This window comes from Puma concolor, chromosome B1, assembly GCF_028749965.1.
Source record: "Puma concolor isolate L17-30 chromosome B1, mPumCon1.1.hap2, whole genome shotgun sequence".
Lineage (NCBI taxonomy): Eukaryota > Metazoa > Chordata > Mammalia > Carnivora > Felidae > Puma > Puma concolor.
Window position 1 is genome coordinate 54,068,535 of NC_141670.1, and position 17,095 is coordinate 54,085,629.

Genomic DNA, 17,095 nt, shown 5'->3' on the forward strand with positions numbered 1-17,095 from the left:
GTTAACTAATGCAGTTAATTGAAGAAAGCAGTCTATAATGCAAAATGTTCGCTAATTCCCTGCATTTAGTTACTTTATTTTTTTAGTTCTAGAATATCTTTTTGATAACTTTGAATAGGGTTCTAATTTTCTGGTGAAATTTATCTATCTTCTTTCACATAGTTTATTTTTCTTCTATTTTCTCTAAAATAGTAATCATGGTGGGGTTTTGTTCATTATTGTCTTTTCCACTCTCTGAATCATCTTTTAGATGGCTTCTAGCATCTCTTTTACTGTCATTGTTGGTGTTTTCTCTTTACCATTGGCCATAATTTTTCCCTCTTGATATGTGTGATAATTGTTTTTTATAGTCTGCTCCATGTTATGTATCAAGAACCCTAGAGGTTCAGGGTAAACTTTGATATTACCTTTGACTTGAGAAGTTTTCATCTGTTTTACATTTGAAAGATAGGCTGGCTGATAATTCCAATACAATTAACAACTGAGTTGGTCAGCAAATAGTGTGGTTTTAGTAAGACACATATATCTTGCTGTACTTTCTTTTGAGAGCCCATATGCCTCTATTTTTTCAGCTCTAAAAGCAATTGGTGATTATGTTCTGATACTCAAATCTTCAAAACTCAATTCTCTAACCTATTTCCAAACTCCTTCAAAATCAGGCTAACATTGTAAAGGGAAGGTAGGACATGTCCTAAGGAAATCCTCCTTTTCCACCAAATCTTTGATTCTTGAGTACAACAGATTATAGAGATTTCTTCCTTTAAAGGCTTCAACCTGTCTCCCCAGCCTCCCAGAGAGGACCTAAATCCAGCAAATGTGTTAGAGAGAAAACTGATTTTGAATTTGATGCTCATTTAGTGTCTCATCTATCAATCTGGTCTCCTATATACACTAAGAAGCTTCAGGCTTCTCGTTCTCCAACAGATGCTTTCTAACTGGGATGGCCAAGTTGATCCTTAATTTGTATTTAGAATCATCACATTACAGGGAACAGTCACTTTTGTTCCCAGGGAAAAAGTACTGATATTTCTCATTGTTTTCCTTTCCTTGTAGTTTTTAAGTCTTTTAATCTTCATTTCCTTCATAGTTCTCTGATACTTTAAAAATATAATTAAAAAATGTGTTTGGTATTGTACAATTGTTTTTATTGTTGTTTTCAGTGGGGGAAAAAACTTATCTACCAAGACCTATCTAGAAATGAAAGCATTTTCTTTATCTCATTTTATAACCAAAGAAACACCAAAGGTTGAGAGACAATTCTTATTATCATCCTGTCCTTTCTTTTTTTGGTTGGAAAATTGAGGTACATTTAAGTAATTTAAAGATGGGAAAGGTCAGTGGTAAAGAAAAGCTCAAACAAAAACTGGCACCTCCTGACTTTCACTTTCCTCATTACACAAAGATTGTACTATGAGAGTCAGGATTGAGTCAGAAAAAGTAAAACCACATCAGCAATTTTAGGGGCACCTGGGTGGCTCAGTCAGTTGGGCATCTGACTTCGGCTCAGGTCATGATCTCATGGTCTGTGGGTTTGAGCCCCACATCAGGCTCTGTGCTGACAGCTCAGAGCCTGGAGTCTGGTTTGGATTCTGTCTCTCTCTCTCTCTCTTTCTAATCCTCCCAAGCTCGCACTCTGTCTCTCACACTTTCTCAAAAATAGATAACATTACAAAAAGAAAAAGTAAAAACACATCAGTAATTTTAGAGGGATAGAATTAAGTACAAGAATTGGGTAAATAGATATTGAAGAACAAGAAAAGGGAGTCATGTGCTACTAACTTGTTAGTAGGCATGAAATACTAACTGTTAAAAGGTGATTTCTTTCAAGGAGCTAAGGAGCAAAGGGAAGAGCTTGAGGGTTACTGAAATCTAGAAGACTGTAGGTCTGACTGCGTGGATCTGAGACCCAGAACTCTGACAGTAGGTAGTGCTAAGCTGGTGCAGAAGATCTGGGATACTGGTAGGAAGCTCAATGATCTGCAACTCGGGACTCTCAGGATAACACACTGATGCTGGATGACAGTGAAGTTGGTCTGCAGTGAGTTTAAAAAATATACATAAATAAGTAAAGAAATAAGTATTTTCAATAAATATTTTAGTGAAAAAATATGTAAACGAAGTATAACTGACAGTGTAAAACATGTTATTGAGGTGATATTGACACACAGGAAGCAAACAGATCTCCCAGGTTTCCAAACTCTCCCCTTATTCCCCTTATTCCAAACTCTCCAAACTCATTCCCCTTATTGCAGATCCCTATAGGAAGAGGGCCTGGTACAGCAGAATATGGTCCCTGTGATGAAGTGTACAAAATGGGAAGGGGATTTGAAGCTGAGTAACTTGAAAACTGGTACACAACCCATGTGCCATGCTTTTTCCCAGAAAATATAAAGAAAGAAATTTTAGGCAAAATGGATCTTCTAATTGTTTAAAATAATGAAGAACAAGGAGAAACATTCCAGGAAGAACCTTGTTTAATGCATACTTATTTGGGTACATTTTTTACTAGTGATGGCCTTTGTTTCCCACCTTTACCCTGTTGAAGCAATAGGCTAGCTTGACTCTGAAGTTTTTGTGGTGGTTTTGAGGGTTGAGCTTTTTGTTGTTTTGCAGATTGAGTCGAAACCTTACTCACTTGTCTTGAAGGGGGCCTACTCTCTTGTCTTAAAGTAGCCTTACTCTCTTGTCTTGAAGGAGCCCTACTCTCTTGTCTTGAAGGAGCCCTACTCTCTTGTCTTGAAGGAGCCCTACTCTCTTGTCTTGAAGGAGCCCTACTCTCTTGTCTTGAAGGAGCCCTACTCTCTTGTCTTGAAGGAGCCCTACTCTCTTGTCTTGAAGGGGGCCTACTCTCTTGTCTTGAAGGAGGCTTACTCTCTTGTCTTGAAGGAGGCTTACTCTCTTGTCTTGAAGGAGCCCTACTCTCTTGTCTTGAAGGGGGCCTACTCTCTTGTCTTGAAGGAGGCTTACTCTCTTGTCTTGAAGGAGCCTTACTCTCTTGTCTTGAAGGAGCCTTACTCTCTTGTCTTGAAGGAGCCTTACTCTCTTGTCTTGAAGGAGCCTTACTCTCTGGTTTTGGAGGAACATTTTGTGCTGGTTTTTCAGGTTGAGTAGGGACATTTAGCATCTGTTTTGAAGGAACCTTTTGCACTTGTTTTAAAGGAAACGTTTGTGTTTGTTTTGCACTTTCAGCTTCCTTTTCCTTTGATTTTTTCTTCATGCAAAGACAAATAAGACAACATAATAAGAGAAGCAACCAAAGAAGTGAGAATGCTAACAAGTAACCCCTCTTTATTTTTTCTCTCTTCGGGGGTGGTCCACTATCAACACTACCTCCATTGCCCCGTTTTAGGCAGTTGGGTGGATCCCACAAATAGTTGCAATGGCAGTGATGTTTATTGTTGCAAATTCCCCTCAAGTTACAGAACTTAGGTGAACAACTACTGTCCAAGCGAGATATATGGACACACTGCCTGTCAATGCAGAGATGTTCTGGGCCACACTCTGTGCCATCTTTCACTTCACCAATATCAGGTATGGGCATCCCAGAGTGGTAGTCAATACCCCAGCAGACGCCGTCATTGGAGTGAAATTGATGCACAGTATAATGTTCGTGCAGAGTGGGAATTTCTGTCACATTCTTACACTGAACTCTGCCACACAGGCTGTCTGAGATATTACATTTTATATATGCAGCATTTTTGAGACCACAGTTACCAAAACGATCACCAAGAGTGTTTATTTTTTTGTAGCAACTCTGACTTGCACTCGTTGCCTCTTGGCCAAAAAGCTGCTTACACTGTTCATTGCGGTCATTACAGTTCTTCTCATAGCAATAGGCACTTTCATTACAAGGAATTCCATCCTCCACATAGACATCATCTGGGCACATGTGGGATATGCCATCGCACCACTCTGGAAGATCACATTCATTGACCTGCTTTCTACATATTTTTCCTGATGGTAATAACTGGCAGTCCTTGCAACAAAGCCCAAAAGCACATGTAGACCCGAAGCTCAAAGTGCAGTTTGACAGACAGCAGGCATCTTTTGCACAACTCTGTAAAGGCCCACAGTCACACTCCTCTTCATCTTCAACAATACCATTCCCACAACGTGTCTGTGAAAATATGTCCTTTGTGTGTATAGTGTAGAACAAACATTTTACCTGGTGTATAGAATATCTCCAAAAATAAGAATAACTACAATTGCTAAATTTAGTTATTGGGGGGTTTGAAAAATGCATTATGCATTTAGGCACTGCACATGTACAAAAGTCAGTATCGTGAATCATACCCAAATTATGACCAATATGATGAGCCATTGCAATTGCAACAGTGCCCAAGGTTTTTTCTACATTAGTAACAATTGCACAATTAATGTGTGATTGACACAGTCCTTGAACGTAGCCTAAGCCACTCATTCCTCGTACTGTCTTATTTATAAAAAGATGTATAGTATCATGTGGTAGGCGGATATCAAGGTTTTCCTTTTTCCAAAGGCAAAAATATCTCAGAGATCTCCTTATATCATTTACTTCAATGTAGTTTTTTTCAGTCCAGAACTCCAAACCGAACAATAGCAATTTAAGACCCAAGACGTCATAAATGGAATCCACTATATTTACAATAGTATATAGGTCTTCATTAAACTTTGAAATGTTCTTTTTTATATGAAGATATAAACTATGGTCCACCACCACTGCTATTTCAATAACAAACATATGGAGCCACCAGCCCATATAAGAACTTTGTTTCTGAGTAGAATTATTAATCTCTTGAGACTCCCATTGGGGTACAATTTTCTCTCGCATAAAGTCAGAGTTCATGATTGGGAATTGGGCTTCCTCACTCTCCATTTTATATACCAGATGTTCAAAGTTAGTAGAAAAAGTCATGGGCTCAATTTCATAAGCAATGTCATTTATCTGTAACAATCCTCGAAAACCACCAAAACAGTAACTGAGGGCGACCAGGGATTCTGGGTCTCCCTCCACATAACCATGATAGTAGCAGTCATTCTGAACAAAAGGTTGGTCCTCAAGGAGAGCACCCTGGTCTGTATAGGTGAACACTGGGAGGTGTCTGGACAGCAAATGCTTCTTGACCTTTATATGGACAATGTGTCTCTTGCCCCCAAAATGCAGGCTGTAAGAGAGCCAGCCTGAAGGCTTCATGCCTCTGCCAGTGCCAGGTATCCTCAAAGGAATCACCACTTCTGGAGGACTATTATACTGGGGGTGCTCAGCCTGGGTGTGTCCACAAAAGAACAGACACACCCCAAACCAGTGTAGCAGAAATATGATCCTCATGTATAGCAGACCTTTAATCACAGTCATTATGAAGCCACCATTATGGAAATATTGGTCCAGATGCTCTGGCTTCTTATCCTGAGCTGGTCAATATGAAGGGCTAATCATTTGGGATCTGTGTTCTGGCAGAGTTGAACCATTACAGTATCACCCCTATAAGTAAAACAAAAAGCAACATGTGGATGGAAGTGGTTATGCCTGGTGAAGAAAAAGAAAAAGGCATGCAATAAAAGTAATTAGTGTTTGCTCAAGGAATAACCCAGGAAACTTCCTAGAATTTGCTCTTAAGAATTAATCCAGCAAAAAGGGACTCAGGGTATATAGAAGAATGAAAACTGGCTACATATTTATAGTTATTAAACCTAGATGATGGGAAAATAAGGATTTATTGTACTATTCTATAAATATGCATATGCATGAACATTTCCAAAATTAATAGTTAAAACAGAAGGGTCTTAGGGTTAGGTGACCATATATTGCTGAGATTGTCTCAATTTACACGTTAAATTGGCATAAATAGTAATACCTCTTTCTGTTTTTCAAACTCAACTGATTAGTTAAGAGACTTTTTTTTTGTAAAAAGCACTTATAATATTTTTTAATATTATGATATTTTAATATTAATTTAATATAAATATAAATATAATTTAATATTAATTTAATATTAATTTTAATATTTTTCATGGTGCTTACCACATACCTCCCTGAAGCAAAAAGGTTTATTTCTTTTTTCTTCCTTACATTATTCTTACTAGGCTTATCAGACTAGAAATACTCAAGAGCATTATTTGTGCCTTTCACAAATGTTGGTATCTCCTATAATGCCTATCTTAATTCTTTACGTAATAAAAAATGGTTGACTTGACTTTTATTGTTCTTTGCAATGTTACTCAATAGTGTTTATTACATTTTTAATATAGAACATCATTCAAAAAAATTGGCCAATTTAATTTCTGCAACAAGGTCATATAAACTCAGTTTCTCTGCTTGTTCCCTCTAAATGTAACTAAATACCCTGAAAACATTCAATGAGAGGGAGAAGGCGGGCCAACATGGCAGGGAAATAGAGGTATCTATACTTCCCGCATCTCTCAAACAAAGAAGTACTCAAGCCAAAGGACTTTGAACCCCAGAAGTCTGGGAGGAAAAGAGACTGAGTCTTAAAAGGAGATACCGGGACATCCTTGATGGGATATAGGTGGGTAATTGTGAACTGGAGGAGATAAAACGGGCTGCATAGGCATCAAGGGGAAGGATCCCCTTTTGTGGAAAGACAAAGGGAAGAGAAAGAGCGGCTGGGGAAGCATAGGACTGTATCTGGACAAGAGATAAACCTTTGACTGGGACTGAGAGAGATCCCATAGTTAACTGTGGGGCTTCTTTGGACTGGGGCCAGCTGCCCCATTCGCGCACCTGGGGAGGGGAGCCAGGTTCTGTGGTAGGTTAGGGTGCAGGCTGCAGTAGGAGAAAGTGGTCCCCTCCCTGGAGTGCTGTGGGATAGAACAAAGCCTGCTGTGTCTGCCACCCCCAGGCTTGGCAGCTATGTCAGCGGTGCAGTCCACAGCTGGAAGTGCTCCCTGAAGTGCTGCAGCATAGAAAAAGCCAGCTGGGACCACATCTCAAGCTGCACAGAGAGGCACCTCCCCAGTGAGAGAGTGCACAGAGTGGGTCTTTGAATCCTAGCAAAGCACAGGGTCAGGGGAGTCAGTGAAACCAGAAGGACTGCCCCCTCTGCACCTGCAACACAGTAAGGACAATTTCAATGGAGTCCACCAGGTCGTGGAGAATGGACTGGGTATCGCCATTTCCCCCCCTCCACCCCCACCACCACCAAGGAAGGACCTATAGTGGAGGTGGGACCAGCCTACACCAAACCACTCCCCTCCATGCCGGGTAACTGTGCATCTGCTGGAGCAGATAGATGCTGTGCAACCAGATGGCTCCATCATCCAGACCAGTGATGCTGCCTAGCCTGGATTAATTCCAGGACAATTTTTGTTATTTAGATGTATTCTCCCTTCTTTTTTTTTTTTTTTTAATTTTTTTTTAACATTTATTTTTTTTTTTTTGAGACAGAGAGAGACAGAGCATGAACGGGGGAGGGTCAGAGAGAGAGGGAGACACAGAATCGGAAGCAGGCTCCAGGCCCTGAGCCATCAGCCCAGAGCCCGACGCGGGGCTTGAACTCACAGACCGCGAGATCATGACCTGAGCCAAAGTCGGACGCTCAACCGACTGAGCCACCCAGGCGCCCCGAGATGTATTCTCCCTTCTTATCTCTTCCCTCCTCTAGCTGGTTACTCTGGTTGTTGGTTTGTTTAAGCAGACATATTTAATCCATTCTCTTCATACATGTTCTACACCTCCTTCTCTGCTTTCCTTTCTCTCTCTCTGGAATAATCAAGCCGTATAGTTTCTCTGTCTGGGTACCTTTATCTTCGTCCCTGCCCCCTCCTTCTTTATTTTCCTTTCTCTCCCTGGTTTAAGCCATTTAGTCTCTCGGCCTGTCAATGTTTATTTTCTCTTTGTCCCTGCCCCTGTCATTTCTCTCTTTCTATGTGTTCTTCCATCAGCACCGCCTCTACTCTGTTCTTTACTTGTACTTGTTTCTGGTTTTTTGCTTTTGGATTATTTTTGTTTGTGTGTGTGCTGTGTGTGTGTGTGTGTGTGTGTGTGTGTGTGTGTGTGTATCTGTTTACTTGTTTGTTTTATTTGTGTGTTTGCATGTCTTTGTTTCGTGTTCATCTGTTTGTTTTCCTTTCCACGGTTACTTCAAGGAAAAGAATCAAAGCACACCTCGTGGTGGGTCCAAAACATCATTATGAGTAAAGAAATAAAATAACCAAAGACACAACAACAGAAAGAAAGTAACACTCTCCAAAAAACACCTCCTAAAGGGCTGTATAGTAGATGACCACCCTTTAATATAGCATTGCTCACAGATGCAGAGCACATAACAAGCTTTTAAAACTCATAATGGACAGAAAACTAGCCAAAATTATGAAATGGGAGAATTCCCCTCAAAAGAAATTCCAGAAAGAAGTGACAGCTAAAGAAATGATCAAAGCAGATATAAGCAATATAACGGAACAAGAATTTAGAATAATAGTCATAAGATTAATCATTGGGTTTGAAAAAGGCATAGAAGACAGCAGAGAATCTATTACTGCAGAGATCAAGGAACTAAAAAATAGTCATGATGAATTAAAAAAATGCTATAAATGAAATGCAAAATAAAAGGGAGGCAGCCACAGTGTGGATTGAAGAGGCAGAGGGGCAAATAGGTGAATTAGAAGATAAAGTTATGGAAAAAGAGGAAGCTGAGAAAAAGAGAGATAAAAAAAAAAATCCAGGATCATGAGGAGAGAATTAGAAAACTAACTGATGCAATCAAATGGAACAATATCCGTATCATAGGAATTCCAGAAGAAGAGAGAGAGAAAGGGGCTGAAGGTGTCCTTGAACAAATCATAGCTGAGAACTTCCCTGATCTGGGGAAGGAAAAAGGCATTGAAATCCAAGAGGCACAGAGAACTCCCTTCAGATGTAACTTGAATCAATCTTTTGCATGACATATCATAGTGAAACTGGCAAAATACAAGGATAAAGAGAAAATTCTGAAAGCAGCTAGGGAGAAACATTCTCTAACATATAAAGGGAGACCGATAAGATTCATGACCGATCTCTCTACTGCAACTTGGCAGGCCAGAAAGGAATGTCAGGAGATCTTCAATATGATGAACAGAAAAAATATGCAGCCGAGAATCCTTTATCCAGCAAGTCTGTCATTCAGAATAGAAGGAGAGATAAAGGTCTTCCCAAACAAACAAAAACTGAAGGAATTTGTCACCACTAAACCAGCCCTACAGAGATCCTAAGGGGGATCCTGTGAGACAAACTACCAGAAACATCGCTACAAGCATGAAACCTACAGACATCACAATGACTCTAAACCCATATCTTTCTATAATAACACTGAATGTAAATGGACTAAATGTGCCAATCAAAAGACATAGGGTATCAGAATGGATAAAAAACAAGACCAATCTATTTGCTGTCTACAAGAGACCCATTTTAGACCTGAGGACACCTTCAGATTGAAAGTGAGGGGATGGGGGCGCCTGGGTGGCGCAGTCGGTTAAGCGTCCGACTTCAGCCAGGTCACGATCTCGCGGTCCGTGAGTTCGAGCCCCGCATCAGGCTCTGGGCTGATGGCTCAGAGCCTGGAGCCTGTTTCCAATTCTGTGTCTCCCTCTCTCTCTGCTCCTCCCCCATTCATGCTCTGTCTCTCTCTGTCTCAAAAATAAATAAAAACGTTGAAAAAAAAAAAAAAAGAAAGTGAGGGGATGGAGAACTATTTATCATGCCACTGGAAGTCAAAAGAAAGCTGGAGTAGCCATACTTTATCAGACAAACGACTTTAAATTAAAGGCTGTAACAAGAGATGAAGAAGGGGATTATATAATAATTACAGGGTCTATCCACGAGGAAGAGCTAACAATTATAAAGGTCTGTGTACCAAATATGGGAAACCCCAAATATATAAAACAATTGCTCACAAACATAAGCAACCTTATTGATAAGAATATGGTAATTGCAGGGGACTTTAACACTCCACTTACAGCAATGGATAGATCATCTAGACACACGGTAAATAAAGAAACAAGGGCCCTGAATGATACATTGGATCAGATGGACTTGACATATATTTAGAACTCTGCATCCCAAAGCAACAGAATATACTTTCTTCTCGAGTGCACATGGAACATTCTCCAAGAGAGATCACATACTGGGTCGCAAAACAGCCCTTCATAAGTTTACAAGAATTGAAATTATACCATGCATACTTTCAGACCACAATGCTATGAAGCTTGAAATCAACCACATGAAAAAGTCTGGAAAACCTCCAAAAGCATGGAGGTTAAAGAACACCCTGCTAAAGAATGAATGGGTCAACCAGGCAATTAGAGAAGAAATTAAAAAATATATGGAAACAAATGAAAATGAAAATACAACAATCCAAACACTTTGGGATGCAGCGAAGGCAGTCCTGAGAGGAAAATACATTGTAATCCAGGCCTATCTCAAGAAATGAGAAAAATCCCAAATACAAAATCTAACAGCACACCTGAAGGAAATAGAAGCAGAACAGCAAAGACAGCCTAAACCCAGCAGATGAAGAGAAATAATAAAGATCAGAGCAGAAATAAAAAATATACAATCTAAAAAAAACTGTAGAGCAGATCAATGAAACCAAGAGTTGGTTTTTTGAAAAAATAAACAAAATTGATAAGCCTCCAGCCAGGCTTCTCAAAAAGAAAAGGGAGATGACCCAAATAGATAAAATCATGAATGAAAATGGAATTATTACAACCAATCCTTCAGAGATACAAGCAATTATCAGGGAATACTATGAAAAACTATATGCCAACAAACTGGACAACCTGGAAGAAATGGACAAATTCCTAAGCACCCACATGCTTCTAAAACTCAATCAGGAGGAAATAGAAAGCTTGAACAGACCCATAACCAGCAAGGAAATTGAATCAAATCAATCAAAAAAATCTCCCAACAAATAAGAGTCCAGGACCAGATGGCTTCCCAGGGGAGTTCTACCAGATGTTTAAAGCAGAGATAATACCTATCCTTCTCCAGCTATTCCAAAAAATAGAAAGGGAAGGAAAACTTCCAGACTCCTTCTATGAAGCCAGTATTACTTTGATTCCTAAACCAGACAGAGACCCCGTAAAAAAGGAGAAGTACAGGCCAATATCCCTGATGAATATGGATGCAAAAATTCTCAATAAGATACTAACAAATCGAATTCAACAGCATGTAAAAAGAATTATTCACCGTGATCAAGTGGGATTCATTCCTGGGCTGCAGGGCTGGTTCAACATTTGCAAATCAATCAACGTGATACATCACATTAATAAAAGGAAAGATAAGAACCATATGATTATGTCAATCTATGCAGAAAAAGCATTTGACAAAATTCAGCACCCTTTCTTAATAAAAACCCTCAAGAAAGTCAGGATAGAAGGAACATACTTAAACATCATAAAAGCCATTCATGAAAAGCCCACAGCTAACATCATCCTCAATGGGGAAAAACTGAGAGCTTTTTCCCTGATATCAAGAACCTGACAGGGATGTCCACTGTGACCGCTGTTGTTTAACATAGTGTTGGAAGTTCTAGCATCACCAATCAGACAACAAAAGGAAATCAAAGGCATCAAAATTGGCAAAGATGAAGTCAAGCTTTCACTTTTTGCAGATGACATGATACTATACATGGAAAATCCGATAGACTCCACGAAAAGTCTGCTAGAACTGATACATGAATTCAGCAAAGTTGCAGGATACAAAATTAATGTACAGAAATCAGTTTCATTCTTATACACTAACAATGAAGCAACAGAAAGACAAATAAAGAAACTGATCCCATTCACAATTGCACCAAGAAGCATAAAATACCTAGGAATAAACCTAACCAAAGATGTAAAAGATCTGTATGCTGAAAACTATAGAAAGCTTATGAAGGAAATTGAAGAAGATTTAAAGAAATGGAAAAACATTCCGTGCTCATGGATTGGAAGAATAAATATTGTTAAAATGTCAATACTACCCAAAGCTATCTACACATTCAATGCAATCCCAATCAAAATTGCACCAGCATTCTTCTCGAAACTAGAACAAGCAATCCTAAAATTTGTATGGAACCACAAAAGGCCCTGAATAGCCAAAGTAATTTTGAAGAAGACCAAAGCGGGAGGCATCACAATCCCAGACTTTAGCCTCTACTACAAAGCTGTCATCATCAAGACAGCATGGTATTGGCACAAAAACAGACACATAGACCAATGGAATAGAATAGAAACCCCAGAACTAGACCCACAAACGTATGGCCAACTCATCTTTGACAAAGCAGGAAAGAACATCCAATGGAAAAAAGACAGTCTCTTTAACAAATGGTGCTGGGAGAACTGGACAGCAACATGCAGAAGGTTGAAACTAGACCACTTTCTCACACCATTCACAAAAATAAACTCAAAATGGATAAGGACCTGAATGTGAGACAGGAAACCATCAAAACCCTAGAGGAGAAAGTAGGAAAAGACCTCTCTGACCTCAGCCGTAGCAATCTCTTACTCGACACATCCCCAAAGGCAAGGGAATTAAAAGCAAAAATGAACTCTGGGACCTTATGAAGATAAAAAGCTTCTGCACAGCAAAGGAAACAATCAACAAAACTGAAAGGCAACCAACGGAATGGGAAAAGATATTTGCAAATGACCTATCAGACAAACGGCTAGTATCCAAAATCTGTGAAGAGCTCACCAAACTCCACACCCGAAAAACAAATAACCCAGTGAAGAAATGGGCAGAAAACATGAATAGACACTTCTCTAAAGAAGACATCCGGATGGCCAACAGGCACATGAAAAGATGCTCAACGTCGCTCCTCATCAGGGAAATACAAATCAAAACCACACTCAGATATCACCTCATGCCAGAGTGGCCAAAATGAACAAATCAGGAGACTATAGATGCTGGAGAGGATGTGGAGAAACAGGAACCCTCTTGCACTCTTGGTGGGAATGCAAATTGGTGCAGCCACTCTGGAAAACAGTGTGAAGGTTCCTCAAAAAATTAAAAATAGACCTACCCTATGACCCAGCAATAGCACTGCTAGGAATTGACCCAAGGGATACAGGAGTACTGATGCTTCGGGGCATTTGTACCCCAATGTTTATAGCAGCACTCTCAACAATAGCCAAATTATGGAAAGAGCCTAAATGTCCATCCACTGATGAATGGATAAAGAAATTGTGGTTTATATACACAATGGAGTACTACGTGGCAATGAGAAAGAATGAAATATAGCCCTTTGTAGCAACATGGATGGAACTGGAGAGTGTGATGCTAAGTGAAATAAGCCATACAGAGAAAGACAGGTACCATATGTTTTCACTCTTATGTGGATCCTGAGAAACTTAACAGAAACCCATGGGGGAGGGGAAGGAAAAAAAAAAGAGGTTAGAGTGGGAGAGAGCCAAAGCATAAGAGACTGTTAAAAACTGAGAACAAACTGAGGGTTGATGGGGGGTGGGAGGGAGGGGAGGGTGGGTGATGGGTATTGAGGAGGGCACTTTTGGGATGAGCATTGGGTGTTGTTTGGAAACCAATCTGACAATAAATTTCATATATTGAAGAAAAAAAAAAGAAAGCAAAGGAGAAGAAGCAACAAAGCAGACAATGGATTAGTAATGAGAGAGTGTGTTTTAATGAAAACCAGGGAAAAAAAGTCTTCCATGTCAGGAAGATGAGGAGTGGACTGCCCCTTTGACATGATGGATTAGAAATTATGCAGTACCTTGATAAGAAGAGTTTTACCTTTTTGATAGGCACCCTAGGGCATGAAAGAAAGAAGAGAGCGCATGTGTAAAGATATCCCTTAGAGCAATTGTACTGTCAAGGTTATGAAAGACTATAGGAAGAGGAGTGTTTGTAGTAAAGGCTGTGATTTTAGATGTTGGAGACACAGCATAGTGTGTAGAGAAAGATTGAGCCAGTAGAGAAAGGACAAATTATAATGTTGGACCAGGGAGCCAGTAAAGTGGAGAAGGGGATGAGGGGGTCAGAGTCAAATACTCAAAGAAAAAATCTTTGAAAAAAACTGGAGAGGATATTGGAGAAAACCAAACAGAATGATGTTTTAAAATGAAATATCAAACCAAATGAAATAAAATGGTTTTTGCTAGGGTGAAGAAATCCTCAGACCTTTTATTTATAGATTTATCTGTGGTACTATGAGAGATTTTCTTCTCTGTTGGATTATATTTCTTAGTAAATTCTGAAGCAAGGTTGTCACCTAACAGAGAACAATGAAGAGAATGTGGGAAGTTCAAAGAGGCTAAAAACATTATTTAGATACCACATTGGTGACTTATTTATCTCTTTCAGCATAGCCTCTCTTGTATAGCAAGGTTTACATAATCTTATTTAAGCAAATAAGTATAAACTTACTTAGATCTATAACCTTATCTCTCAAACTAATTTATATTACATGAAGTAAAAGATCATGATTTTTATTTCTCCCAATTAAGGTATTCTTTTCCCAGAACCATTATGCCACACAAAATATCTTACAAATAACAACTGTCTAGAAATACATATGAATGCACTGAGTTGGGCTGAGTCACACCTAACATTTACATGTCTGTTTATTCTGTCAATTACTTAATTAGTTGTTATGAATTAAGAAGCTTAAGTTACTAAGCACAGTCTTATTATACTTGAGTAACTAATTTTATGCCGTGGACAAGAAATGATTGCATCAGAAAGTCTGATAATTGCCTATCTTCCCAGAAAATTATGGTATAAAGCCTAGAGGGTTATCTCAAAGCTAAGTGTAGAGCATGGAGAGGTTGCCTTGACTCTGTGATTCTTTAAGTCTGACCTGCATATATCTATATCTATATCTATATCTATATCTATATCTATATCTATATCTATCTATCTATATCTATATCTATCTATATCTATATCTATATCTATCTATATCTATATCTATCTATATATGGAGATATATATAATATACATTATATATAGATGTATAATAATATATAGATGTAATACATAAGAAAACCAATGCAATTACAAAAATTTCTTAGCATTAAAGATATGACAATAGTTTCTACACATCAATTGGAACATCTAGAATTAGAGGAACAGCAGAGAATCCCTTCTCTGACACTTGATGACTTTCAATTAAGGGCTGAAGAACCATCACTGTCCCAGTTATTAAAGAAATTAAAGTGACAAAAATATAATTCTTTTCAGACAGATGTACACTAGTCTGTTGGGATTCAAGTATGTGTTAGTCTGCCAGGGCTGCCATATTAAAGTACTACAGACTGGGGGCTGAAACAATGGAAATTTATTTTCTCGCAGTTCTGGAGGCTGGAAATCTGAGATCAAGGTATTGGCAGGGTTGATTCTGCTGAGGGGCATGAGGGAAAGTTCTGTATCATTTCTCTCCCAAGCTACCTTTAAGCTCTCTTCTGGCTGAATTTTCACATTACCTTCACTCTGTAAATGTCTGTGTCAAATTTCCCTTTCTTATAAGGATACCAGTCATATTGGATTAGGGCACACCTTAATGACCTCTTTTCAAGGATCTTTAAGGATCCTTAAAGGATCTCCAAATATAGTCACATTATGACGTACTTGGAGTTTGGACCAACGTATGACTTTTTTAGTGGTGTAATTCATCCTACAATAGTATACTATCATGTTAAGAACAAGAATGTAAATTCTGAAGCAAAAAAGATAATAAACAGATTGAGTTTATATGCAAATTAAAAGGTTATTTATTACCATTTAGTTATGTGTGTGTGTTTGTTTACACACATGTATAAATATGTTACTTGTACACATATAACATAAATTGATTTATACCATATAAAACACTTTTTTCTTCAGCACGAGTACCATTTTCCTTCCCACATACAACATTTGGAGTAATTTCCACTGAGATAATTGGAAAATAATCAAAAGAATATGGATAAGAGAAAAGTAAATTTTTTAAAATTATGATAATTCAATGATTATGCAATGAAAACAGGAAATATAAAGAAAAATGAGAAAACACAAATTTAGAACTCCTCCCATGTAATTTGCCTGGAAAAAGCATACTTACTATATGGAAATAATTTAGCATAATGCAACAAACATAGTGCAATTAAGCGAAAAAGGAAATAAAAGGCATTTAGATTGGAAAGAAGAAGTAAAACTTCTTGCGAATGGCATGATCCTGTATACCAAAAGTACTAGGAAACACACTAAAAACTTAAACTAAGTACAGAAATACCACAGGATACAATGTAAAAAAATTAAATACATTTCTATGAGCAATGAACAATCAAAAATTCACATTAAGAACACAATTTGTGTAACAGTAGCATAAAAAAATTTAAGTACTTAGAAACATTTAACAAAGACAGGAAAAAAAATCAAGATTTGTACACTAAAAATTACAAATCTGTCCTGAGTGAAGCAAAAGAAGATTTAAATAAAATAGATATTCTATGTTCATTCGCTAGTAGATTCACTACTATTAAGGTGGAAATCATTCTCAATTAATGTATAGAGTCACCTCAATCCCTACTGAAATTTCATCAGGGATTTTTTTTTAGATATTGAGTAATTCTAAAATTTACATGGAAAAACAAAACACCTGAAATAGTCAAAACAATTTGGAGAAAAAACAAGGTTGGAGGATTACCACTTCCTGATTCGAAAATATAAACCTGCAGCTATCAAAAAAGTGCGGTAAAGGTGTGAGGATAAACATGTAGGTAAATAAAACAGAATTGAAGATGCAGAGATAAATATTAACCCCTATAATCCTTTTTTAAAGGTTTATTTACTTTTGAGAAAGGGAGCACAGGATGGGAGGGGCAGAGAGGGAGGAAGACAGAAGATATGAAGCAGGCTCTACCCTGACAACAGTGAGATCAATGCGGGCTTGTACTCAAGAACCATGAGATCCTGACGTGAGCTGAAGTGGGATGCTCAGCCAACTGAGTCACCCAGGTGCCCCTACCCCTATAGTCATTTAATCTTTGATTGGCAAGTAAAAGTTGCCAAGGCTATATATTCAGAAAATGGTATTAGAACAATAGTACACATACAAAAAGGTGAATTTAAACCCTTATTGCACACTATATACAAAAGTTATCTTGAAAATGCATTTTAGAGTCTGATATTATTAAGTGGAGA

At 38.3% G+C, this 17,095-nt stretch overlaps 1 protein-coding gene across 2 annotated transcripts in view; it reads right to left on the reverse strand.

Annotated features, from left to right (window-relative positions):
* Positions 1 to 2,456: 2,456 nt before the first annotated feature.
* ADAM29 (ADAM metallopeptidase domain 29) overlaps positions 2,457 to 17,095 on the reverse strand; it is an 82,574-nt gene continuing 67,935 nt past the window's right edge. For both annotated transcript variants that reach the window (XM_086703838.1, XM_086703836.1), the window contains one exon: positions 2,457 to 5,461. In XM_086703838.1, the coding sequence (XP_086559964.1) occupies positions 2,486 to 5,335 (2,850 nt within the window). In that variant the 5' untranslated portion in view covers positions 5,336 to 5,461 and the 3' untranslated portion in view covers positions 2,457 to 2,485. The remainder of the gene's footprint in view (positions 5,462 to 17,095) is intronic.